General features: G+C 44.2%; 1 protein-coding gene across 1 annotated transcript in view; it reads right to left on the reverse strand.

The window, feature by feature from the left end:
* TMC1 (transmembrane channel like 1) overlaps nucleotides 1-26,884 on the reverse strand; it is a 354,777-nt gene that overhangs the window by 8,911 nt on the left and 318,982 nt on the right. The window contains exons 15-20 of the mRNA XM_038769999.1: nucleotides 23,111-23,290; nucleotides 22,392-22,553; nucleotides 20,117-20,245; nucleotides 12,647-12,714; nucleotides 7,083-7,322; nucleotides 712-837 (exon numbers count right to left, since the gene is read on the reverse strand). Of these exons, the coding sequence (XP_038625927.1) occupies nucleotides 712-837; nucleotides 7,083-7,322; nucleotides 12,647-12,714; nucleotides 20,117-20,245; nucleotides 22,392-22,553; nucleotides 23,111-23,290 (905 nt within the window). The remainder of the gene's footprint in view (nucleotides 1-711; nucleotides 838-7,082; nucleotides 7,323-12,646; nucleotides 12,715-20,116; nucleotides 20,246-22,391; nucleotides 22,554-23,110; nucleotides 23,291-26,884) is intronic.

The following is a 26,884-nucleotide window of genomic DNA, read 5'->3' on the forward strand; positions in this document are numbered from 1 at the left end:
CGAACACAATCCTTTTTACACTTCTATCGTTTGAACTAGCTTTTTCTCAGCTGGGTAATGTGTTAATATGGAGACTAGGGCTTTCACTCTGCCCCCTTTTCTTATTAATACCAGCATTTTGACAGTTCAATTAAGGGGCTCTTCACAGGAGAGAAGAAAGTGCTTGAGCTAGTGAAGCACGCCAACCGGAAAGGAAAAATCACTTTCTGCATTAAAGCCTTCTCTTTGGTTGTTATGGTAGTTAAGGACATAATTTCCCAGAGTTACATTTCATTAACATGGATGTTCCACAGAATTTACTTGTTAAAAAAAGAAAGAAGCATATTATAAAACAAGAGCAAATTCACTGCTATTTTTTCCGCCTCTTTTGAGTGGTGAACTCAGTGCAGTGATTGGAGAAATGACTAATTTTCAGAGATCCCAAAGTTAGGTCTTTAATGATGACCACTTTGGTCTCTTGGTAACAAATCATTAAATCCTGAAATGAAAAGGAAAGATGAGGGAGAGAGATTTGCCCTTTGTTTACATTATGACAAAGAAAATGGCTCAGGGATTGATTCTTCCAGCCTCTCCCCCCAGGATAATCAGTGCTGAGCTTGGTAAGGTTTCAAAGTAACCCCAAAGAACTTTGAGGGAGTCGGAGGTGGTGGGGGGAGATGGGGTTTGGGACGGCGAGGGTGAAGACCAAAAAAGATGAGTACAGACACATACACCATAAGCAGTATGATGGCAATGATGAGTCCGGGGTTTGAGGCCTTGCTTAAGATTTTCGCCAACCAAGAGGGGAAATCTTTCTCCAGAGTTTCTCCAATGACCTCAAACATCCTGTTTTTGCCACTGTAAAAATAGAGGAGAGGAAATGATATGCACAACTGAGACACCGGTGTAGTACTAATGCAGCTAGAAAACCTATTCAAGGCTTGTCTGGGCCTCTTCTATGTCAGAAGAGGAAAACAAACAGAAGCAGTGAAGTGTTGTACTCCACAAATAATCCATTCTAATCAGATTTGCTTCTGAGTTGCATGAAACAAGCTCTATCACCCAAAGGCACCTCTTTGGGACCCTAACAACAACTTGCCATCCTATATGAGGGGAAACAAGACTTACTGTAAACAGGATATGAGCTTGGAGGACAGAGTTGACCAAACAGGAGGCAAGACAGTCCCACTCAGAAATGGTAAGAGAATGCTTCATTCATTTCTAAGGTTCCTACATAAACAAACCACTGGGGATAACTAGTCATTGGGTCATTCACCCAGCTCTTTGGCAATTTCACTATTGCAGAGGCCCGCAGAGGCAATCAAGTCAACTCTCCATTATTCCTGAATATGGAAGCTAGGGATGAGGAAGACCATGGGGGCAAATGTCATGTTTAAAGTGGAATGGATCAGGAGAACTCCTGCTGAAAGCTTCTTCAGCACCCTCCTCTCCCTTGCCTCCTTCCCCGGCCTCCCAGAAACTCTGAGCTGGCCTCTCATCTCGTGCCTCAAATCAATTAATCACTCAATATTAATCAATGGTGCTTACTGTGTGCAGAGCACTGTACTAAGGGAAATAGCATGGCCTAGTAGAAAGGAAGGTCACGGGCCTGGGAGTCAGCAAACCTGGGTTTTAATCCTGGCTCTGCCACTTGCCTGCCATGTGAGCTTAGGCAAGTCATTTCACTTCTCTGTGCCTCAGTTTATTCATTTGTAAAATGGGGATTCAGTATCGTTCTCCCTCCCTGTGAGGCTGTGGTTCCCATTTGGGACAGGTACAGGTACCTGTGAAAGGCATGGATATCTTGTGTCTACCCCAGCACTTAGGTCAATACTTGGCAAATAGTAAGTGCTTAGTAAATACCACAATTAATACCACAATTACTAAGCACTTAGAAGGGTACGGTAAAAGAGAATTGCTAAATATAATCTCTGCCCTCAAGGAGCCTATAGTCTAGAGGGGGAAGACAGATGTTAAAATAAACTACATATCAGAGAAGCAGCAGAATATATGGATATGTGTGTGTGTGTGTGTGTGTGTGTGGCGGGGCGGGGTTGTGGTATCAAAGTGTTTAAGGGGTATGGACACAAATGCATAGGCAACCCAGTATGGAGAGTGAATAGGGTAGGGATGAGGGTTTAATCAGGGAAGATTTCCTGAAGGAGATATAATTTAGGCAGGACTTTGGAGATCACGAGAGTGGTGGTCTGTTCAAAGTGAAGGGAAAGGTAGTTCGAGCTGGGGGAAGGGTGTGAGCGAGTGGTTCACGGCCAAAGAGATGAGATTGAAGTACAATAAGTAGGTTGGCAGTAGAGAAGTGAAGTGTGCAGGCTAGATTGTAGTAGATTAATGAAGTAAAATAGGCGGGGGAGAACTGATTGAGTACTTTAAAGCTGATGGTAAGGACTTTCTGTTTGATGTGGAGATCGATAAGGAAACATTGGAGGTTTTTGAGGAGTGGAGACATGTGGGAAGGACTTTTTTTAGAAAAATGATCTGGGCAGCAAAGTGAAATACAGACTGGAGTGGGGAGAGACAGGAGGCATGGAGGTCAGTGAGGAAGCTGATGCAGTAGTCAAGGCAAGATATGATCAGTGCTTGGGCCAGCATGGTAGCAGTTTGGATGGAGAGGAAGCGGGGGATTCTAGAGATGCTGTGAAGGTAGAACTGCCAGGATTTGGTGACAGACTGAATATGCTTGTTGAACGAGAGGAATGAGTTGAAGATAAGTACAGCCTTACTCCTCCGGATCATAACAGCCTCTCTCCAGCTGTTGGGAGACAAAATGATCTTCTAGACTGTGAGCCCACTGTTGGGTAGGGACTGTCTCTATATGTTGCCAACTTGCACTTCCCAAGCGCTTAGTACAGTGCTCTGCACACAGTAAGTGCTCAATAAATACGATTGATTGATTGATTGATCTCTTTCACTTACAGCGGCATTTTATACCCATCTCTGCTCTGCTGTTTGCTGCTGCATGACCTTGGGCAAGTCATTTAACTTTTCAGGGCCTCAGCTGTAAAATGGAAATTCAATACCAGTTCTCCATCCCAGCTTAGGCTGTAAGCCCATCTGGGACAGGGACTGGGATCCAAACTGCTGATATTCTATCAACCTCAGTGCTGAGCACAGTTCTTGGCACATAGTAAGGGCTTCACAGATCCACAGTTAGGATTACTAAGTGCACACTTCCTGACTCTGCCATGCATTCCCCCTCTGGAACTCTTATTTTAGATCAACAAGTGTCCAGATGGCCTCAGCCTCTTTATTAGCACAGCAAAGGTGTTGGCTGGTTGATCTAGGCAGTTCTATATAGAGTTCTACATATAGATAGATAGATAGATAGATAGATAGATAGATAGATAGATAGATAGTTATAGGTGGGCCAGTCACTTGACTTCTCTGTGCCTCAGGTATGTCATTTGTAAAATGGGGATTAAGACTGTGAGCCCCACGTGGGACAACTTGATCACCTTGTATCCTCCCCAGTGCTTAGAACAGTGCTTTGCACATAGTAAGTGCTTAACAAGTGCCATTATTATTATTATTATTATTATTATTATTATTATTATTATATGCACCCAGGAGTTTCTGACCTTTAATGACCTGTCTCTCCCCTAAGGGAGGGAGTCATCAGGGAGAAGCCACCAGGGGAGCCGGGAGCAGTACCTCTCCCCCCATCCTAGCCCTGTTGCCCCTCCCTCTCTATCATTTGATGGAGCATTTGCTAGGGCATTTGAAGGCAGAACCCCCCCTCCCCCTCCGTCCCCCTCTCCGTCCCCCCCATCTTACCTCCTTCCCTTCCCCACAGCACCTGTATATATGTTTGTACATATTTATTACTCTATTTATTTATTTATTTATTTTACTTGTACATATCTATTCTATTTATTTTATTTTGTTGGTATGTTTGGTTTTGTTCTCTTTCTCCCCCTTTTTAGACTGTGAGCCCACTGCTGGGTAGGGACTGTCTCTATATGTTGCCAACTTGTACTTCCCAAGCGCTTAGTACAGTGCTCGGCACACAGTAATCGCTCAATAAATACGACTGATTGATTGATTCAGAAGGGGGAGCCTGAGGACCCAAGAGGAGCATCCACTGTGGGGAGGAGGAATGGAAAATCCTAGGGCCATGACAACCCACAAACTGGAGACTCAAGGCTTTAAAGGCGAAAGAGCCAACTTTTTTTCTGCCTGTTCTACTCAGCATTTATAGAGTACCTCCCATTAGGTCAGCTTATTGTTTTCTGTGGTTTTCATATTGACTTTATGATGAAAAGCAATTAGAACTGAAAGAGATATTTGCCTCAGTTCTTTTGAATGCTTCAAGGCGATTGGGTTCAAGTGTGGCCTGCTCCTTTGCTTTGTGCTTTTAAAAGAGTTTCCAAGCATTCTCACCCATTAAATCTGCATGACCTACAGCTCTCAATTCAAAACTGCTCTCCTCCTGTCAATCGAAGTTCCTTCAGATGGGCCAGGAGAGTTATCACTTACCCCATCTAATCAGATGAAACCTTGGCCTGCCGCTCCCGGTTGGTTCAGAACGCACATTTACATATGGGTTTTGCTCACCAATCTGCAGTGTTCCCTTCTGACTGGACCTACTCCACTCTATTTTATGGGCCATATTTCTCTCTTCTCACCTCGAGATGTCATCTGCGTACCTCTGCATCATCTGGCCTGTGAGTCCACTGTTGGGTAGGGACCGTCTCTATATGTTGCCACCTTGCACTTCCCAAGCGCTTAGTACAGTGCTCTGCACACAGTAAGTGCTCAATGAATTTGACTGAATGAATCTGGCCTCTGCTGGGAGCCCAGACTTCTCCTTTGCCACCTCCTGCCTGGAGGAAGAGTGTTCCTGTATCCTAAGAGCTTCTCAGCTCACTAAATGCATAACCATCTCTGCATTTCCTCTACTGTTTCCTAGTCATTGAGCCAGATTCTCCCAAGGGCTTCAGGCAATTTAGGAGGCACACCAACTCTTTCAGACCCTAAGGGGGGCCATTCAATTCCTTCTTACATTACCATTCAAGTGAGACCAAGGTTGCCAATTAACTAATCAATCAATCAATCAATGGTATTTTTCGAGGGCTCACCTTGTGCAGAGCACTATACTAAGCACTTGGGAGAGTACAATTCAACAGACTTGGTAGACACATTCCCTGGCCACAAGAAGCTTACAGTCTAGAGGGGGAGGCCAACATTAAAACAAATTACAGATAGAGAGGGAAGCATCAGAGTGTAAAGATAAGTACCTACAGTGCTCTGCACACAGCAGGTGCTCAATAAATACCATTGATTGACTGATAAATGCTGTGGGGCTGGGGATGAGGTGAGTGACAAAGTGCTTGAGGGGTACAGGCCCAAGCACATGCAGAAGGGGATGGCAAAAAAGCTGGGGAAATGAGAGGTTAGTCAGGGAAGGCTTCTTGGAGGAGATGTGATTTTAGTAGGGCATTGAAAATTGGGAAGTTGTGGTCTGACAGATATGAAGGGAGAAGGAGTTTCAGGCTGGGGAGTTCCTGAGAGAGAGACAAGATCTAGGTACAGTAAATAGGTTGGTATTAGAGAAGCAAAGTATGTAGGTTGTGGTAGAGTGGGAGATGAGCAAAGTTAGGGTAGGAGGGAGAGAAGTGAGTGGGTGCCTTAAAGTCAATGGTAAGGACTGTCTTTTTGATATGGAGAAGATGGACAGGATTCTGGACAAGGACAAGAGTTTGTGTAGTATGCCATGGTTCAGCAGTCCAGACATGTCCAAAAGTAGGCCATACCCTCAACTCCAACAGTATGAGAGGGGGGCTTGGGTTTGGGGGTGGGGAGTGCTTCTTCAAGGGGTTATCCAGCCCTCTTCAACTAGATACAATGTTATGTGAAAAGAGGGAGAGGGCAGATCATTTCATTGAAGGTTATATAAGACGGGGGGGAGGAGCATCTTTCATTTGCAAAGCCAAATGGAGGCTCAGCTCATCATGACAACCAATGTCCTGGATGAGTTGCTAGCTAGCTGAGGAAATCCTAACCTCAGAAACTGAAGAAGGGCTTGTCCATTAGAAAATATACTGGGGGAACAGCCCTCCAAAGGCACTTTAGCTTTTCAAAACTCCTCTTCTAAGATTGCAATTTCATATTCAGTCTCCAGATGTCACTGTCTATATTATTTATGGCGGCCCAATTGAGAAATGAAAACCATGATTTGGCATCACCTGCTTCGATATCATCAACTCACACAATGTTCTAGCTCTTTTTTTTTCTCTTCAAGTGGTCTAGCGTTTCATTTGTATCATTTTCCTTACTGGAAGCTCCATTCAGAATGGCAAATGGTCTCATGGCATACAGGTAGGCAAAGGAAACATCTGCCTTTTTTTTTTTTTGAAGACTTGGGTCAGTCCGTGGGCTCAGTTGTGCAGCCATCACAGCATTTCTATCTCTCGGGTTACCTCAACTCAGCTCCCTCCTCCATCTCCTCCCTCACCTTCCTCCCCTGCCTTCATTGGGAAGAGGTTACACCTCAAGGGCACCCTCCCAGATGAATAATCATCTCGCTACACAGGAATGTACAGTTACTCATGGCTTCCATCACGCCCATCGGAGCATTAGTCAATGACAGCACAACACCCACAGTGCCAGTCAATTTGCTCTGTCAGTATGGTTTCCAGAAACCCCGGTCTCAGAGAAGATTACACTACCTACTTATGGTGTCTGGAACAGTCAAGTTTGTCTTCCTATATTAATTTATCGTTGTCAAGCTGTTTCAGCTACTCCACTATATGGAGCAAGCCTAGTGAGTGCTCACCATGGAAAGTCCCTGGAGGTGCCACATTCCATGAGGGGGCCTCCACCACTAGCTTCACCTCGGAGCCCACCCCCAGAAACATCGTGGTCACCATCGGAAGAGACCTTCCTCAGGCTTTGCTCTCCACTCCTTCTCTCCTCCTCCCACCCACCCCACCACTCACTCCTTCCCCCTTGCCTTGCCATCAGCCCAGATGCCACTCCAAGGGATTGTTTCCCTAGGGTGGACAAGCCACATTACTGTTTGAAAAAAGGGTGCAACTCTTAGCCACTATTTCCATCCTCCACCGAGAGAACAGTAAGTAGGAGACCTGAATGGGCCGCAGTCGAAAGATGGCGGAATGGAGACAATCATGTACAGCACAGGCATCGTGGATAGGAAGAGGATGAAGAGTAGCATGGCCAGGTAGAAATTATTTGATCTGGAGGCTTTAAAGACTCTTGCCTCAGGAACATTGCAACACATCACAGCCCAGCCCTGGAAATACATGGAGGTATGGAGACGTAATATGTTGATAGCTGGGAGGCCGGGAGCATAAAAAGATCCCATCCTAGAAATGAGACACAGAAGAGTTCTGCTCAATTCTTTCCATCGTGTGTCTGCATCAAAACAGAACAAAGTTGATTTCATTCTCCCCTTTCCAACTGTGGGAAAAGCGTTTTAAGTCTAAAATAGGGATCTAGTCATCTACATTGGCATCAACAATTTTACTTGCTCTTTTTGCTAGCACTTAAAATGTCTTTCACTTTCTTTCCTTCATTGTCATATTCATTATAGTCGATAGACCCAGTATTTTAAATCATAGACTACAGATATTTTCTACTTGAACCATTAAAATCATCCATCCATTCTCCTGAATAAATTGCACCTTTAGTATATTTATTCTTGTGATGAGTACTTAATTTTGGCCTTTCAAATGCAAACAAAAAACCTCATTTCTCCAACACTAATATTTATCTCTGTATTTCACATTGCTATGGTGATTTAGTGACAGATTATAATGAAGTACATGTATCCATTATGATGTGTTTTGGTGATCATTTATGGGTAGTTTTATGAGTTTGTGAGTTAAAACGCTAGGGGTTTGTTTATTTCAGTTTATGCTCTCCCTTGTCCCCCTTCTGAGAATCTAAACGTTTCCTGTCTAAATTCTAACCTTACTTTTAAAACAACTCTTCCAAACATGGACCATTTAGAATAGGTCAGGCTCTGTCGATGGCACAGCTGTAGGTGCCAACAAATTAGATTTCAGCATTGTTGAGGATAATGAACCTTTAGAATGAGAAAAGTAAATCCATGAGGGTTAGTGTTGCGGTAGTGATTTTTTTTTTCTTACAGGACAGTCTTAGTATTTTCCGTTTCTGGGCCCAAATCTGTCTGGGTGGGCAGGGGCAGGTCAGAGTCCCGGAGACTTAAGCTGGCAATTTGGAAGAGCTGTGAGGTCCTGGTATGGGTAGGACAGCTTGTTTAAAGCAACCTCCACTCCCCCACCAATCATTTCCTCATCTAGATGTTTTAACCTGTTGGGTATGGATTGTCTCTGTTGCCGAATTGAGTGCTTTCCAAGCACTCAGTGGAGTGTTCTGCACACAGTAAGTGCTCAATAAATGTGATTGAATGAATGAATGAATTCTGCCTGGTCTGCTGACATTTACCGAACAGCTACCGTGTGTTTTCCCCTTCCCCCATTCACAGACATCGCGGCACTGCTACAGAGAAAACCATCCCAGAATAACATAGTTCTTCAGATGTTGCTATTTCTTCTACTGAATTTCCTTCTAAAGAGATAGAAGCTTTTCCTCTCTCTTTAACCCACTGCATTCCCCGAAAGTCCACATCCCTCCCCGTCAATAGTCAGTAATCCAACGAGTCTTTTTTGAGTGCCCACAGCATGGACTGCATTGGGCGAGAAGGTGCCTGAACCATTTTTAGCTACAAACCTCATCTCCCAACATCCTCTTGAAATATCCACTGGCAAAGCTGAATTTATTATATTGGAACTGGCAGAAAACCCATCTCCTGCTGTGCGACTGAATATGAACAAGAACATCAAAGAAACCCAGAGGAGCCATTAAAATGGCTCTTCAATCAGTGAGGCTATAGAACTGTAGACCAGACAGACAGGTTTGAGTAGGTTTAAAAGTGACTGAAAAATCCTGGGTTGGATGCAGGAATTAAGTCAGGACCTGTAGGGTCGTATGCTCATGTAACATATATTAGGTGCATAATACAATATGATTGTGCCTCTGTTTCTCTAATGTCCATAATTGAAAATTTCCAAATCCCTAAATTTCATGATTAAAGTGGAAAAATCAAGAAGCTAATTTGTGCTATTAGCAAAGGAGGAGCTGGGTTCTAATTCCAGTTCTGTCACGTACCTGCTGTATGGCCCTGAGCAAGTCAGTTAATTTATCTGTGCCTCAGTTCCCTAATCTGCAGAATGGGGATTCAATGCCTGTTCTTCCTCCTACTTAGACCATGATCCTCATGTGGGACCTGATTATCTTGTATCTACCCCAGCGCTTCCCCTCTCAGGGTCGCATCTGAGTTTCCAGTAGTCTACCAGTCTTGACTATGGGAGGGAGAGTCAAGCAGAAGCATATCCATTCCATTCCTAGCTTGGGCAGTGGTTAGCAAGTGTAAGGCAATCTGCGACAAGTCAAAACTCCCCTGTGCTGGGCAGCAGCAGCATGGGAGAGAGTCAAGGGCGGAGACTCAAGCTTACTGCATGGAAGGAGGCAATGGTACATCAATTCCATATTTTGACCAAGAAAACTCTATGGTTACACTAGCAGAATGATTGCAGATGGAGGTGGGGCATTCTGGGAGAGATGTGTCCATAGCATCGACGGCATAAGACAAGACAAGACCCCAGTGCTTGCTTAGTACGGTGCTGGGTACATGCAAGCACTTAACAAATACCATGATTTTTATTAACAAAGGAATTGTAGACTCAACTCAATATCGGGGAATAAGTCATTCCTTTGATCCTAGTTCTCCCAGTGCCTTCCTAAACCAGCCTGGCTAAATTAACCTTCTCTGAGGGTTGGTCTCCTATTTGCTCATCTAGGGGTAATGAAGATTTCTCATTTTATCATTTCTCACTTTCTCATTTCTCCCCAGTCTCTTGCTCATACCTTCCCTTCTGCCTGGAACTCTCACCCCATTAACACCCAGAAGACCATTGCTCTCGTCATCTTCAAAGCCCTTCTGAAATAATTTCTCCTCCAGGAGGCCTTCTCTGATCAATCTTACATTTCGTTAATATGTTTTGTTTTGTTGTCTGTCTCCCCCTTCTAGACTGTGAGCCTGCTGTTGGGTAGGGACCGTCTCTATATGTTGCCAACTTGTACTTCCCAAGTGCTTAGTACAGTGCTCTGCACACAGTAAGTGCTCAATAAATACGATTGAATGAATGAATGAAAATCCACCACCAACTGCCACTTTAGCACTTCTGCCTGACCTAAGCACTTGGGTACTCAAATCCCCTTGTTGTATTTATGCCCATATTTTTGTACACTATTGCTTCCTCCTTCCTGGATATGATTTTAGTATCTATCTCCCCACCTAGATTATAAGCTCCTTGAGGGCAGGGATCGTGTCTACTAACTCCACTGCCCTCTCCCAAGCGCTTAGTGCAGTATCAATCAATACTATCAATTGATATCACCTCATTTTATCCTTACCTCTCCCCACTAGGTTAATGTTAACCAATGTCATAGTGATACTGGGTGCCATTAATGAAGTAACTCACAAGGATTACTCTAAAGCCATCTTTATCATCATAACCTAGTAACCAGCACTAGGTTTAAACCCCAAGTTTCAGTAGCATCAAGTAACTGAATCAACAAAAGGTATTCTCTTAAATCTTCACCTCCTTCATAAGAAAGTCAATTATTACTTTCTCCTCCAAGCAAGCTTAACTGATAATACAGTTCCTTAACCCTTTTGTCTTTTCGCTTAGCAAACTCAAATTCCACCCAAATATCTCCATGCAGTAAATCAGCAGGGTTACTGCACAGGAATAGTACAGGCCACAGCCTAAGGTATTCCAAAATTCAATCCCATTGACTCCTACTAGTTAGAATGGAGAATCTAAGGAAATAATCTGGTCCTCTGTCCTGTGAATCAGACATTTTGTTTCCAGACTTCAAGGACATGTCAAAAGGTACTGTCTCAAATAGTGTCTCAAATCCTCATTCCGACTCATCGTTCACTTCCACCACCCACTAGCAAGCAGGAGGATTTCCCCAAGCTTCCCGAATGAGTGTGTGATAGTGGAGGAAGCTGTGAAAGATTTTAATAGCGTATGCCCATGAGACAGTATCGAATGGCCTTTGCCCCATTTATTCCATTTGAAGAATAGTGAATGAACTAGTTTGGTTAACACTGAGAGCAACCAATCAGGATTCTTATTATAATAGCTCCCCTGACAATAAAAACTGATTTTTAGGCCAATCTGTTGTCTTAAGTCCGAAATACCCTGTAGACACACAACATATGTCTGCACAAATGGCTGCAATCAGGACTTACGGATTTATGTGACACCTTCTGTAAAAGCTGGGCAACTTTTAAACTGGAGCATGAAATGGTGGTTTTTCATTATTGAAACAGCAGGGTGCATCACTCTCTTCCATGAGACGAGGAACTCAGCAGAGCAATAAGACATCCTGAGGGGCTCCAAATCCCTCATGGATGTTCCCTCACCAGTGGTGGACCACCTCCACATGAAATCCCATAAAGCCCCCTTCATTTCCTCTCTGATTGAGACCTGGGCAAAAGGCCATGAAGAATTTATCAGTGGGACTCTTTTCTGGGCATAACAGGTAGGACGCATGAGTTTCCCTCCAATAGGGCAAGTCACAAACTCCAGTTCCCAATAGGTTAGAAAACTAAGGGACAGGGACAGGTTAATTAATTTGATTGGAAGCATCAGTGAAGATCCTGTCTGGAAACAGTCCAGTCTTTACAGATCCTGATTTTTAGTACCTGTTAGTGCCGTGGGAGCTGAGAGAACAGGGGTCGAAGCCTGATATCTTGGCAAGGGAAAAATACAGGGTAGGATCTCCTTTTCACAGTTCACCCATATATGCTAGAAGATTTGAATCTTTCACAAAGGAAACCACGCTCCTACATATAATCATTTCAAGAAAACTGATGGGAAAGCACTTTGGAAAACTAACCAGGAAAAAACACTATTCCAACTCAAGGTACTGTATAATTATTCTGACTGAAGCCCCTGAACATTCCAATTGCAAGTGGTCCACTAACACGGCAGAGGAGAAGGGAGGTGGACTGCGGCAGTTTACTCTTGGTTTCTAGAGAAAGCAAAGACTTCCAGCAGCCCTCCTGCAGAGGAAGGGGCTAACTCGCACTCTGTAGGAAACCACCCATCAGACTCTGTATTTCCCCTGAGAGCCTGTTGGGGACATGCACTGTCTCCAGCTTTGGCTTAGTAAGCCCTAGTTCATTCCCCAAGGTGGGGGCCTGTTACGTGGCTATGCTGAGGAGCATGGCCTAGTGGAAAGAGCACGGGTCCAGGAGTCAGAGGACCTAGGTTCTAATCCTGGATCTGCCACTTGCCTGCTGTGTGACTTTGGACAAGTCATCTCACTTCTCTGGGCTCAGTTTCATCAGCTGTACAAGGAGGAATAATAGCTATTCTCCCTCCATCTTAGACTGAGCCCCCTGTGGGACAGGAACCATGACCAACTTGATTATATTATCCCATTGCTAAGTTCAGGGCTTGGCACATAGTAAGTGCTTACTAAATATCACAATTATTATTATTACTATCATCATCATTATTACTGTTACTACTATTCCACCTCTGATGTTTGCCGTCATCTATCAGACTGTGGGTCTCTTACCTACCAGATCATGCCTTGGTTGAAGATCAGTCCCAGGACATTGCCACTGATATCAAATTCAGTATAGGAGGGCTGAAAGGAGACACAGATATAGTATTTTCATTAGGATTAGGTTCACGAAGAAGAATTCAAATTGAGCAGGTGACTATTGTCAGTTGGGCAGAAGTAGCACGTTGAGATTACCTCTTCAAACCTTCATTCCCATTGCAGTGTTGCAGCACTCACACCAAATTAGGATACTTCAAGACCTTTAAGTTGTTTTTAAAGGAGAAGCACGGTCCACTGGAAAAAGCACTCAACCAGGCATCCAAAATTTACAACAATCTCTTGTACTGCTGTCTACCCTTAGGCAAGTGACCCTCAAAGCCACCTCTTCTATAAAATGGGCATAATCATACTCACCTACAAAATATCCAGCATGATGGGGCGGAGTAACTACGAACCCAGAGCTAGTAAATAATACATGGAAATGGTAAATAACGTGGCAAAATGAGAAAACTCTGAAACTGTTCATTTAAGTGCCCACCTGCTATAGCAACAAACAGCCCAGAAACAGCCTGCAAGTTCACTATATTGTCAAGTCTCTAATGAAACCCAGGAAACATTCCAGTACTTTGCATATTGCCTTGAATTTTACTACTGGCAGAACTCAAAAACTGGTCTGAATGTAAAGGAGAACAATCACAAGCTTGCAGGTGTCAATTTCCACTGTTTTCAGAAGTACAGAAACTACCAGCTGATTTGGGGTCTTCACAGCCAAAGGGGTAGTTGGCACTTCTCTGATCATTTTGATTGTATGGAAAGTCCAACAGGAGCAAATCAGCCTCAAAAGAAAATCACTCAATGAATTGGGTTATCCAGATTGGCAGCTTACAGTGATCAAATTCACTATATAATTGCCACCATTCCCTTTCACTCTGTGCTGAGTAGATCAGCATTGCTGTTGGGGATGGGGCCAGTAAATTTTTGGAAGGAATCAATGAAAGTTAGTATATAGCATATTTTGTGACCTGTGGCTGCATGGCTCAAACCATTAGGCATTAAGTAATCACTTGCAGGAACAGCCCTGGCCCATTCCAGAACAGTGCTTCGCACATAGTAAGTGCTTAACAAATGCCATCATTATTATTATTACTGGTGCCACCCGAGAATCCCTCCCCACCCTCCAGGAACCAAGACATCAGTGTGGCCAATATTAACTCAGATCCCAGACATTTCTCCATTTCCGCTTTTCTTCCCTGCCTGTCAATCAGGAGGCTCTGGGCCTAAGAGTCCAGGAAAAATACCTGCCTTGTCATGCTAATGATACATGGTAAAGTGAACTGATTGGCTGATTATGAAGAGGTATCCCTGTCTGGGCCTTACTTCACAGCATATGCATAGCCTGGGAGGTAGGTGAAGGGGAGCCTGTAGATCAATCACCCCTGCCTCTGCCCAGCCAGTGAGCTACCTCAGATGAGCTCACAGATGGATCTGGAGAATAGTGGATACAGGCCCTGGGCTTGATCTGGGGAAAGGATAGTTTAAAGAGCAGGATTATGAGAATAGAGGTGGATTTGCTCTTGGAAGTCTTTCCCCGCCAAACCTGGAGCTACCAAGTACTCACACCATTGGAAGGGCTTCAACTACCAGCTCTATGCGAACGATTCCCAAATCTCCATCTCTGGCCTGACTTCTCTCCTTCTCTACAGTCTCACATTCCCTCCTGCTTTTCAGGACATCTCTATCTGGATGTCCTGTTGACACCTAAAACCAAACATGTCCAGAACAGAATCTTCCCACCCAAACCCAGTCCTCCCCCTGTCTTTCCCGTCACTGGAGACAATACCATTATTCTCCCTGTTGTTCTCGACTCAGCTCTCTCATTCAACCCACATATTCAAACCATCACCAAATCCTGTTGGTTCAACCTTCACAACATTGCTAAAAGCAGCCCTTCTCTCTCCATCCAAACTGCTACCTTGCTGATCCAAGCACTTATCCTAACCCACCTTGACTACTGCCTCTGCCTCCTTGCTGACTCCCTGCCACCTGTCTCTCCCCACTCCAGTCCTTACTTCACTCTGCTAAATGGATCATTCATCAACAAAAAACGTTCAGTCCATGTCTCCCTGTTCCTCAAGAACCTCCAGAGGTTGCCCATCCACCTCCACATCAAACAAGAAGTCCTAACCATCAGTTTTAAGACACTCAGTCGGCTCATGCCCTCCTACCTTACCGCACTGATCTCCTACTTACTACAACCCAGACAGCACATTTGCTCCTCTAGCGCCAAGCTTACTCACTGGGAGCCGGTCTCATCTCATCTATCTCACTGCCAGCCACGTCCTCCCCCTAGCCTGGAAGTCCCTTTCCCTCCATATATTCCCGATTTTTAATCCCCTGCACCTTCAAAGCCTTATTAAAGTCATGGCTACTCCAAGAGGCTTTTCCCGACTGAACCCTCTTTCCTCCGGCTCCGGCTCCCTTCTGTGTCATCTGTGCATCTGGATCTGTGATTTTTGGGCAGCTGATATTTACCCCACTCTCAACCCACAGCATTTATGTACATATCTATAAATTGTAGATTGGGAATTATTTGTATTGCTGTCTATCTCCCACTCCTGACTACAGGCTCACTGTGGGCAGGGAACATGTATACCAACTCTGTAGTAGTGTACGCCCTCAAGTGCTTAGTGCAGGGCTCTGCACACCATTGATAATGATGATGGTGATGAGTGGGGAGAAGAGCAGCAGGCAGCATTTCCAGCTTGCCAAGAAGGAGGGTGTTGGAAAAGGCAACCCCCTAAAAACCACCTGCTTCCCCCTTCCCAACAATCCACTCTACCCTTCCCGCTGGACCTGGCCTACATACATGTTATCTTTTCACTCTCAAGCATGTCGTCCTCTCTGAGTGGTTGCCGTCTAATTGTTGTGCATGGTTGCAGGTCATTTGTGAGGCCTGGAAGACACCCCAATCACAGAGGTCAAAATCTAAGCCTGAAAGAGCCCAACCCATTTATTTCCCCTGAGTGAAAGCATGTGCATTCAGGCCTTTATAAACCTCCAAGTGGGGGATCCTTCAAGAAAATATTTGACCTAGGCTGAGAACCCCTAAGTAATCAGTTGCAGTGAGAGAAATTTTATTCCTGGAGGGGGTGGCGGAGGTGATAATAAAGTGAAAAATACCCCGGGTGGACTGCAGAGTCGATATCTGGCCAGCAGCCCTGGCAACTACAGAAACTTCATCATTGACTGATCAACTGACTAGGTGGAGAGATATTGCACCCAGAACTCTACTCTGACAAGCTATTATTACTGTTCATTGTTATGTTATTACTGTGCATTTGTCAAAACGAGACACTGATGTGTCCAGAGCTGCCTCTCTGAATGCAAATAGAATTAGGAGTTGTTTGGGCTCTAATGAATAACAGTAATTAGCAAACTTTAAGGGACTCAGACTCTCCCACCAAACCAAGGAGTTCAATTAGATTTTTCTTTGGCAAAGTTCAACTCATTCTAAAGGACTCAATTTTTCTTTCTCTTGGATGCTCAACAGGTCTTTCAAAACAACATTTTAATGACTTAGCTGCAAATTGATGCAGAATAGCCTGATTACATTTGCCTTAAAAGCTAGAGCCAAATACATTTTCATGAAACCAAAGATATTCAAAAACAAGTCGATGGAGTGGCCATGCTGAAGTGCTCTGGTTCACTCACTCTCTCTTGATTGGACTGGTGGCAGGTAGCAGGAGAAAGAACCCACTGGGGCTTCTGTCCATGTTCAGCCAGGGGGATGGATTCATCAGCTTTGCTTTTCCTTGGGCCTAATCCTAGCCAACTCAGTAAATTACTCTGTTGGAATTAACAGTTCCTTTGTGATTAAACAACCAGGTTGCCCTGGCACAACTCATTCCAAAGCTCTGAACTGGCCAGATTTGGGGGGCCTGGCTCACCAAAACCCCAATTTTCTTCAAGTGTGCCTGGAAGAAAGAGCCAACACTGAAAGTAGGTGTAGTTCCTTTAAAAGAATGACCAATTTCAGCTCAAGTGGAGGCTACAGTGACAGGCAAAGGTTAATTTAGGTTGATACGTGCTTCATTGGTCTAGTCTCATTTCCTCCCAAGCTCAGGCATTATCCTTGACTCATCTCTCTCTTTCAACCCACATAGTCAATCTGTCACCAAATCCTGTCGGTTCAATGTTCACAACATTGCTAAAATCCTCCCTTTCCATCCCATCCAGAATGGTACCATGTTAATCCAAGCGTTTATCCTATCCCGCCTTGATTAATGCATCAGCCTCCTTGTTGATCTCCCTGCCTCTCCTCACTTCTCTCCCCACTTCAGTCCATATTTCTCTCTGCTGCCCATATCACTTTTCTTCAAAACCATTCTGTTGACATTTCTGCACTCCTCAAGAACCTCCAGTGGTTGCCCATCCACCTCCACATCAAACAGAAATTTGTTTTACCATTGGCTTTAAAGCCCTCAATCACCTTGCCCCCTCCTATCTCACTTCACTGATTTCCTACTACAACCCAGCACTCTCGCTTCACTCCTCTAAAGCCAACCTACTCACTTTTCTTCCATCTCATCTATCTTATCTCTGACCCTTTGCCCACATCCTGCCTCTGGCCTGGAACTCCCTCTCCCTTCATATCCAACAGATGATCACTCTCCCCACCTTCAAAGCCTTATTAAAATCACATCTTTTAGACTGTGAGCCCTTTTAGACTGTGAGCCCACTGTTGGGTAGGGACTGTCTCTATATGTTGCCAACTTGTACTTCCCAAGCGCTTAGTACAGTGCTCTGCACACAGTAAGCACTCAATAAATATGATTGATTGATTGATTGATTGATCTCCTCCAACAGGACTTCTCTGACTAAGTTTTCGTTTCCTCTTCTCTCATTCCCTTCTGCATCACCCTTGCACTTGGATTTGGTCTTCTCATTCACCCCTCCCTCAGCCCTACATATGTACATATCTGTAATTTATTTATAGTAATGTCTGTCTTCCCCTCTAGATTGTAAGCTCTATGTGGGCAAGGAACATGCCTACCAACTCTCCCGAGCACTTAATACAGAGCTCCAAAATAAAAAAAAAAACTATGGTACTTCTTAAGCGCTTCCTATGTGCCAAGCACTGTACAAAGCACTAGGTTAGATACAAGCAAATCAGGTTGGACACAGTCCCTGTCCCACATCGGGCTCACATTCTTAATCCCCATTTTACAGATGAGATAACTGAGGCCCAGAAAAATTAAGTGACTTGCTCAAGGACACACATCAGATATGTGGTGGAGCTGCAATTAGAACCCAGGTCCTTCTGACTCCTAGCCCTGTGCTCTATCCACTAAGACATGCTGCTTCCTCTGCACACAGTAAGCACTCAATAAATATGAATGATTGGTTGATTGATCAGGCCAGAGGGAGATGTAAGCCAAACAAATGATGCTTAAATATGAATTTAGCTCCATTGGTCCTTCCTTCTCCAACTGCTCCCCACAACAACATTAGGGATAGAGGGTCTAGTTTTGGTTGTCCAGAGCCACTGAACTGAGCCCCTTCAAGTGCAGAACGTTCCTGGATTTTTGATGAGGTGAAGGGGTAAACACGAATATAATAATATTAAAATATATACCACAGGTCGCATAGACATTTATCTTAACAATTGCAGCTGAGGAGACAAATGTGCAAACACTTTAGGGTCCATTAAAGTGATGGGTGGCCTAATCCAAGCAAATGTCCTATCCTGCCTTGACTACTGCAATAACCTCCTCATTGACCTCTCTGCTTCCTGTATCTCCCCACTGCAGTCCACACTTCACTCTGCTGCCCAGATCATTTTTCTACCAAACCATTCAGTCCATATTTCCCCACTCCTCACGAACCTCCAGTGGTTGCCCATCCACCTCCACATCAAACAGAAACTTCTTACCATTGGCTTTAAAGCACTCAGTCACCTTGTCCCCTCCTATCTTACCTTGCTGATTTCCTATAACAACCCAGCACACTCATTTCACTCCTCTAATGCCAACCTGCCCACTGTATCTTGATCTCACTGCTGACTATTTACCTATGCCCTGCCTCTGGCCTGGAACTCCCTTCCATTTCATATCCAACAAACCATGACTCTCCCCACCTTCAAAACCTTATTAAAACCACATCTCCTCCAAGAGGCCTTCCCCAACTAAGTCCTCATTCCCTCTTCTCCCACTCCCTTCTGCGTCACCTTTGCCCTTGGATTTGCACCCTTTATTCACCCCACCCTCAGTACCACAGCACTCATGTCCATAACTTATTTATTTACATCAATGTCCATCTTCCCCTCTAGACTGTAAGCTCCTTTGGGGCAGGGAATATGTCTACTAACTCTGTTACATTGCACTCTCCCAAGTACTTAGTACAGTACTTGGCACACAGTAAACATTCAATGAATGTGATTGATTGATTGATTGATTGATGGAGACAGGTGGAATATGTCACAGGTTATAATAATTCTCCTAAACTTTCATATGGAACCACAAACATTTCAGAACTTATCTAATGGATCCAGACAACAATCTCTTTGAGGGGTGGCGAAGTGAAAAGGCAAAGCCATTTTACAGGTGGGAGAACTGAGTAATAAAGAAGGGAGGTGACTTGCCCACTGTAACTTGGCAAGCTGGGGATGAAAACAGGAAATGAACCCAGCTCTTGGGAAAAGAGTTCAACTGATCTCCAAGCCCATCTTGCCGATGGGAACCAGAGGGCAGGACATAGGCTCATTCCCTGTGTATAGCAAAGACAGGAACTTTGGCATCTTCTTAGTTTGTACAGAGCCATATACACTGTTGGCTTTCAATAAATAATAAATTACAGTCATTTAATTACAGCTTTTATGCACCTAGGTCATGTTTTACTGACTCCATGTTGGAGGAAAATTTTTCTAGCATGTAAAAAGAGTAGCAAGAAATAATAAGCCAGCAGAGCCCAGGCAGTGGTGTAAAATTCAGAGTGGAAAACCTTCAATTTTCATGTCTGTGTCAGAACAGCTGAGTCAGGCATGAAAAAATAGAAATGAAACCAAGCCAGCTGACTCCCTCATGGCTAGGAATGCAAAAGAGATTCTCGATAGCATTCTAGATCTATTGCATTACCTCACTGCCATTTGCCACAGAACATTATTCAGCTGCTTTTGTCTATTGGTGCTCAGCTCTACCGCAAATTGGGGGAGACATTTTCAAATAGAGTGATAGTGATGACCAAACAGATGGGTTGGAGGACTGGGATTGGCTCCTTCTCTTTAGGAATATGCATACCAGCCAACTCTGGGCTGGCAATTCTTGTCTTCTTTTTCTTTTCCATTCGCATTTACCATTGTAGACATTCATGGACTAAGGAGATCTCAGCAGCTCAACTAATTGAGAATCTTCCCTTTGCCTTTGCAGCTTCATCAGGTGAGCTATAAACAATCTGATAAGGGACTTGAGAAAATCAATGAGATACTTACAAATCCATATTCTAGGTCCCAACACCAGCAGTAATTGAAAAACCTGACAAAGCAGGCTCTCAGGAAGTCACCAATGAGAATGGTGACAAAGGTTGTCAGAGTGTCAGAAACAGTCAGTCGCACAAATTCCTGTTGAGATATTATTTATATTAAAACAGGCATATTCACCTTAATATGACCTCCATGCAATCACCTTATTTTTCTCATTAATGAAAAATCAATGGCTAGTTGGTTGCAATTATTTGTCATGAACCTCCTCAGATCATTAACTATGCTAAAGTCGTCTGGTCCTGTGAAAAGTTGACCTTGCAGTAGGCCTTCCTGTCTAGGTTAAGATACCTCCCCATGCAATCCTCAAGACTTAGTCTCTATCTTTTTGTTCTACAGGAGGGTCCACGGTCTCCTTTCTGATGGCAGCTACTGAAGAAATAAATCCACTGTTCCTGGGAATTGTTGGCCATGATGGCACTCCCCATCCTGCTTTAAGGCTGGCCAAGAAATAAGGCTGGATGACAAGCACTGTTGCTTAGTGACTGTAAACCTCCTCCACCTCCGACTCCACATGCAATTGTAGTCCAGGTGGGCAAGGAAATAGCTGAGCCCAGCATGGCCTCCCATCCCTACTAGACCTGAAGGAGAAGTGGGAGGGGCAGCGTGGACTTCTAGACCATCCCTGTCTTTGAAGCAGGAAGCTTCACTCTGTGTGAACTTTGAATCCGAAGAGAGCCTTCAAGAGGCTGTTGGTACTCCAGATGGCACCGCTGCTGACCAAGGAGAGAAGTCAAGGTTGTGGCCATTGGTCCAGCATAGTATTTCAGAGTTAGCAGCACAGGGATATTTCTATGAAAAGAATTGATCCTCAGCCTCTAGAGGCCTGAAATCCAACGGGAGTGCCGGCTCCAAAATGCCTATTGATGGCACTCATGGGAAAACACCAACAGGGTCAAAGTCTTACCCAGAGCTGCAGGAGTGGAGGCTAAAAGCTCCCCTTTGCCGACTTGCATTTAGGAAGAGAGGCTAAATCCTTCCTGAAGAAAAGCATTTATCCTTGCAAGGAGAGCAAGACAATGAGATCACTTGTTTCAGTGAAGGAGGAAGCTGGTGGCTTTGAAGGGATCCATAGAGAAAAAAGGGACTCTTGGGAAGATTATAGAGTTGGAAAGGTCATCTAAGTTGGGTTTGCAAGGTTTGCCCAATCCCATGTGCTACGTTTGAATGGTTTACGGGCATCACAGTTCCTCCTAGGCCATATTAAATTTTTAAATGGCAGGTGATGTGGCCTTGTTGGGCCTGGTATTTTTATCTTCAGCACGTTCACTTTGCCTCCATGTATTCAGCCTGTTTCATCAAAATTCCATTCAGAATGATCCCACTCATCTCTTGTCTGCTTCATCCAGCTTTCTCTTAAGTGCTAAATGCCCTTTCATAGAGAGGGAGGCAGGGGGAAAGGAAAAATAAATCTTCAATAATGAAGAGAAGCAGAGGCAAAGAAAGTCACTGGGAGCTATGAAAAAAACAAATCAATACCTCTGGACAGAACAAACTTTCCAGAAGCCGTGGAGAAGAAGGAATTGGAAGATCAGCTCTGCCCTTGGTCCTGAGTCAGTAAAGAGATAGCCCATGAGCTTCTCTATACAGTGAACAGCAGGTTGATTGCAATGCTAGATTGCATTCATAGCAATCAACAATAAATCCAATAACCTTTCCCTCTGCTTCAAATTGAGCCATTCAGATTCTTAGCATCTAGACTTCCTCTTCTGCCTGTAGAAAGTGTATGTAGGAAGCTAGTTTCTCAGACGCGCTGCACAGCATCTTGCCTTATCCTCCAAAAACTTAACAATTCACATAGACTAGCCCTGGAAGCCAATTTCTTTCCTCCCAGTGATCCTTACGGTTCTTTGCCCAAACCTACCACAGCAGTTTGTGTTTTTCTCTGATCAGTTTCCAGGGCCAGCTCTGTCCACCATCTCTTCCAATGACCCATGAGAAACCAGTCATCTGAGTGAATTTATCTGTGTCTATGTACTGATTTGGGAAGCAGAAATGAAGACTACATACTGTACTGGTGAAGAAGAATGAGCTGATAGAATGAGTAGTTTCTGACAAGGGTCTGAGATTCCTTATGCCAACGCATGCAGATGGCACAGTTTTGAGAACCATGGCCCCTGTTGCCACGTAGACCGGCCTGAAAAATGCCCCCATTTCCCATCACCTCTTTTTTGGAGCCTCCCAAATGGTAATCAGTCTAACATTGAAGTTTAGTTCCTGGCATTACCTGGCCCACCATTGTTTCCCAGCAGGGTCCCCTCGGAACGTCAGAAGGATGCACTTGGAAAGGAGGGGCAGTGCTGTTTTCAGCCAATGAGGCGTTGTAGGCTTTGATGATATTAGCTTCCCATATAGTCATGTTTTCCCTTACCAGTCGCTCCTCTTCGAGCTAGAAAAGAAGAAGATGAATCAATCAATCAATCAATGGTGTTTCTTAGTGCCTATTGTGTGTGGAGCACTGTACTAAGTGCCTGGGTGAGTACAATATAATACAGTTGACAAGCATGATCTTGTCTGCCCACAGTGAGCTTATGGTCTTTGTGGGGCATGTCCCTACAGGGGTTGATCAAGGCTCAGTGCCAACCCACCCGTGGTTGGGTAGGGACCGTCTCTATATATTGTCGATTTGTACTTCCCAAGCACTTAATACAGTACTCTGCACACAGTAAGCACTCAATAAATACGATTGAATGAATGAATGAATGAACCCCAGTTACAGTTTAAGTTCCTCGTGGGCAGGGATGGTGTCACGTCTCAGTTCTGAAATTCCCAAATGCTCAATGCACTGCATTGCATCCAGTGGAAGCTCAGTAAATACTATGACTATTATTACCACACCCCACTTCTAATAGCCAGCCCAGTGATGGCCAGACCCCACAAGAGGTGGGCCTCCAAACTGTGAATTGAGCAAGATGGTGAAGGCAAGAAAAGCCTGATGGTGCTTACCTTGCCATTGATCTCATCCATCAGGGCGATAATGAAGACGTATAAGTTGCCCAGAAAAAGAGCAAAGATGCGCCCCAGCTGCCATTTCAGTGCTATTCTAGGGTGGTAGTTTTCTAGAGCACTGAAGAGATCAAATAACATTGGGCAAAACATTCCCAACAGTGACATGACCATGTTCACCTAAAAGAAAAGCCATGAGAAGAGTTCAGTGACAGACACTGAAGTAGTTTTCTTTTCCATCAATTGCTATGTGGGAAGAGAAGCCATGACAGGCCCTCTTGGACACATTCTATAATCAGAACTAGAACTTGCAGTGAACTTCATCTTTCCTAGCAAAGTGAAGATACCATCAGTCAGGGATAGCTATTCAGTCACAGGCTGGTTTGGACCTTCCAAAATGGCAGCCTCTTATGAGGTCCTCCTCAATCACTTATCTGGTTCCAGAACCAACCCTCAGCAAGTACTAATGGTAAATTGCAACTACCACAAAGTTAGGCAACTTCCCATTAGTCTTTACAAATCAATGAACTGGAGAGGGTCTCCAAGTTCTGGGACTCTGGGAAACCCCAGATGTCTGCTTGGAATTATAGCTATATCTGCCCACCCTGTCCAATGTGTTCTATCCTCTCAGGAAGATAGGTGCTATACTGCTGCATTTGAATCAGCATTATTATGATTATTATTATCAGCATTGTTATATTAACATTACTTGAACCTTTCTCCTTATAGCCTGTTAACCAGGTTCCTTCTTGTTTGATGGCTTTCTGTGAGAGCTGGGGATTCAGTTAAAATTCACAGATGCTAGAAGCAATCTGCAAATGAAGAAGGCTGTCTACCTCCTATACGGGAAGCAGGGATTGCTGTGGATAACAGAGAATGTGATAATAGCCACAAGCTAAAGAAATCTCTGTATGGTCCCTCCTGATTTTTCCTCCTTCATGGACTGAGTGGCTGCTGTCAACAGAAAGCCTTAGCTTGGGATATGGAGGACAAGAAAATTACAGAGTGTGCGACAGTTCTGTTTTGGCAATTGCACAGCAGGATTAAAAATCTGGTAAGTGGGGCTGTGAATGAAGACTCTAAATATTGGATTCCACTTTCCTCCCTGACATCCTTCCTTCTTCTGCCCTTCCCCAGCCAGTTAAAACATACCAATACCAGTGATTAATAGTTAACAATCGTGGCTTCCTGTTAAAATGATACAGTCATTAGAGATAAATAACATAGCAAGTATAAACCGTCTTTTCACCCAACCTGCAAACAACATGGCTTGTTTTGCCTTATGATATAAATCAACCATATTATACTCTTTTCCACTCAGGTAGAGTAAAACTTGGGGAGTGTTTGCTTAATAAATTAACTAATTAATTAAATGCTAGTGCTTGCTTTGATAGTTTCTTTTTCATAGCACTGAGGCATACCTTGGGAACTGGAGGACTAAAAGGGAACATAACTCGATTGTTTGGGAGCTTACGCACAACATGTTGTACTGAACCTCAGCTGCAGTGCTAGCAGCTTTGAAGGGTCTGGCATGATTTTGGAAATATGTTATACTGTTTGAACCACAAGATTCTAAAGAGGAATGTTTTTCCTTTTCTTCTTCTAGGGAAATCTATGGTTGAGGACACTTAATTGTCCTAATACCATACATTTTGTCTGGGAGCTTCTGCAGTTTTTCCAGATATGATAGGAACCCTTGTCAGGGGGTAATTATCAGATTTTCAATCCTTGACTTCATTGCCCTGCCCATGGCCACTTCCCTCCTTTTCTTCTGACAACCACACCACCAATCAATCCATGGTGAAAGACTGAAATGAGCTTAAGGCCTGGACTCCAACATTCTTACCAGATGGGAAAGAGTCTGCTAAGCGTGGCCTGGGAAGCTCTGTTGGCATCAGCTGTGGCAGGTGGCTCTGCGATCTAGCACACGTTGCCTCTGCCATGATTAATACCCACCTCCTCACCAGCCAGTCTCCTTCTTACCCCTCCCTGCTGCTCCTGCTGGTATTCGCTTATGAGTTTTGAATGTGGCTAGAAAACCAGTGCCTGACTTAAAGGCAGGCCAAGCCTTTGGTGGGGCAGGATCCAGAGCAAAAGAGAATGATTTAACTCCTAACTCCCATGTAGAGTTGCAGCAGCGAACTCATCCACCCAGCTGAATTTATCACATTGCATCCTTTCGTGGTGACCAGTCAGTGCACTGGTCTTTACAAGTTTTCCTGTCTCCCAATCAAACCAACTTGGTGTGCATTTGCCACTCTTCACATCCACTAGCAGTAACTCTAAATGAAATCCATAAAAGAGCCCTATCTTCTCCATTTGTTGCTAAAATCCTTGACTTCAAGCAGATTGTCTCTAGCCTTTCCCTTTCTGGTTTCCCAGCTGGCCACATCCTCTACCTCCAGCTGATTCCAATTTCCACATCTCCAAATTTCCTCCTTGGTACATCTCTTTGTTAAATACAAACCTTTTATCCTCACCTCATGTCTCTTCACCACTCTTCCCTACCTACACAATTTGATCTGCCTTCTATTTCCTGTCTCATTCCTTTCTTTCTAGCTTCATTGACTTTTTTAATGGTATTTGTTAAGCACTTACTATGGGCCAGGCACTGTTCAAAGTGCTGGGGTAGATACAAGATAATCAAGTTGGACACAGTTCATGTCCCAAATGGGACTCACAGTCTTAATCCCCATTTTACAGAGGCACAGAGAAGTTAAATGACTTGCCCAAGGTCACACAGCACACAAGTGGCAGAGCCAGGATTAGAATCCAGGTCCTCCTACTCCCAGGCCCATGCTCTTTCCATTAGGCCATGCTGCTTCCCTACCCTGACAGGAAAGGGCATCTTCTGTCCTTTTCTGACCTGTTCTGTCTGACATCTACCCTGTCTGGGCATCTTCCTAAGCAGCACCATTTGATTCCTCTTCATCCCAATTCCATTTTCTCCAAAGTACTCTTCTTCACCTCTCTCCACAAAACCACCCTGACCTTAGATCATCACCACTCTCTGCTGACCAACCAGCCAACCTCTCATAGTCCCTTCTTAGATACATGATGGATAATTCTGCTACCAATATCTTGAAAAAAATCAAAAGGTTGATTCCTGGATACAGCACGGCTTGGTGGAAAGAGCAAGAGAGAGGGAGTCAGGTGAGACCTGGGGTCTAATCCCTACTCTACTACTGACCTGCTGTTTGATCTTGGACAAATTCTCTGAGCCTCAGTTTACTCATCTGTAAAATGGAGATAAGATCTTGCTCTCCCTACTTATTCAACTGTAAGCCTTAGGTGGGACAGGGATTGATTATCCTGTATCTACCACAGGATTTAGCACAAAGCTGTGACCAAAAAAATAATTAATCAATACTCCAGTGCTTGGGTCCTTTTATTTAGAGCTAAAGTCGAATGATGAGGGTGATGACAACTGGGATGCAAACACCTATGCCATATTATTAATTATAATGGCATTTAGTAAGCACTTACTAAGTGCAAAGCACTGTTCTAAGTGCTGGGGAGGTTACAAGGTGATCAGGTTGTCCCACGAGGGGCTCACAGTCTAAATCCCCATTTTACAGATGAGGTAACTTAGGCACAGAGAAGTTAAGTGACTTGCCCAAAGTCACACAGCTGACAGTTGGCAGAGCTGGGATTTGAACCCATGAGCTCTGACTCCAAAGCCTGTGCTCTTTCCACTGAGCCACGCTCCAAACCTCTTAGCAGTAGATTTCAAACACCCTTCTCAATTGCAAATGCTGAAATCAAAAAAGGAAA

Source organism: Tachyglossus aculeatus, chromosome X4, assembly GCF_015852505.1.
Source record: "Tachyglossus aculeatus isolate mTacAcu1 chromosome X4, mTacAcu1.pri, whole genome shotgun sequence".
NCBI lineage: Eukaryota > Metazoa > Chordata > Mammalia > Monotremata > Tachyglossidae > Tachyglossus > Tachyglossus aculeatus.